The sequence below is a fragment of the Numida meleagris genome, chromosome 6 (assembly GCF_002078875.1).
Source record: "Numida meleagris isolate 19003 breed g44 Domestic line chromosome 6, NumMel1.0, whole genome shotgun sequence".
NCBI lineage: Eukaryota > Metazoa > Chordata > Aves > Galliformes > Numididae > Numida > Numida meleagris.
Window position 1 is genome coordinate 53,792,481 of NC_034414.1, and position 744 is coordinate 53,793,224.

The following is a 744-nucleotide window of genomic DNA, read 5'->3' on the forward strand; positions in this document are numbered from 1 at the left end:
GCCGCAGGGCATGGGCTGCCGGCGGGGCCGCCCGGAGCGCTCCTCCGCCGCCGCTCCCCTCCCGCGGGCTCCGCTCGCCCTCTATGCGCCTCGGCTCCGCGGACGGCCAACAAGTAGGTGCTGGAGTGACAGCTTCATTACCCATTCGCCGCCGCGGCCGCCGCCTTCATATTAATGAGGGGGACGGCCCGGCCCCGCGGCCCAGCGGGTGGGGCCAGCGCCGGGCCCGCGGCGGCTCTTAAAGGGAGGGAGGCGGGGGGGGGGCTCCTCCTGCTGCCTGCCGTGCTCTGACTTTGCCCCGCCGGCAGCGGGTGCGTGCATGCTTGTGTGCGGGGTCGTGGAGTTCTCGGGATGCGTGCGCTCACGCTCGTGTGCAAGCAGATGGGGCGTGTGCGTGGCTACGGGGGAATGCGCGAGGTCCGTGCATCCACGCTTGTGTGCAGCAGGGTGAACGCGTGGCCGTGGAGGAGGACACATGGGGAGCGTGCATGGTTGTGGGAGAGCACGCAGGGTGCGTGCTCATGTGCAAGCATATGGGGTGCGTGCGTGGCTGTGGGAAAGCACGCACAATGCAAGCGCCCACACTTGTGTGCAAGCAGGTGGGGTGCACGTGGGGTCCATGGAGGAGTAGGCAGGGTGTTTCGTGCTCATGTGCAGTAGGGTGAAAGCATGGCTGTGGAGGAGCACACACTGTAAGCAGCAACGCTTGCATGCTCCCCACCTGCCTGCATGTGTAGCCATGGA

The 744-nt window shown here is 67.7% G+C and overlaps 1 protein-coding gene across 1 annotated transcript in view; it reads right to left on the bottom strand.

The window, feature by feature from the left end:
* Positions 1-145, bottom strand: part of JAG2 (jagged 2) — a 66,747-nt gene extending 66,602 nt beyond the window's left edge. Inside the window, exon 1 of the mRNA XM_021403375.1 lies at positions 11-145. Coding sequence (XP_021259050.1) covers positions 11-145 — 135 coding nt within the window. The remainder of the gene's footprint in view (positions 1-10) is intronic.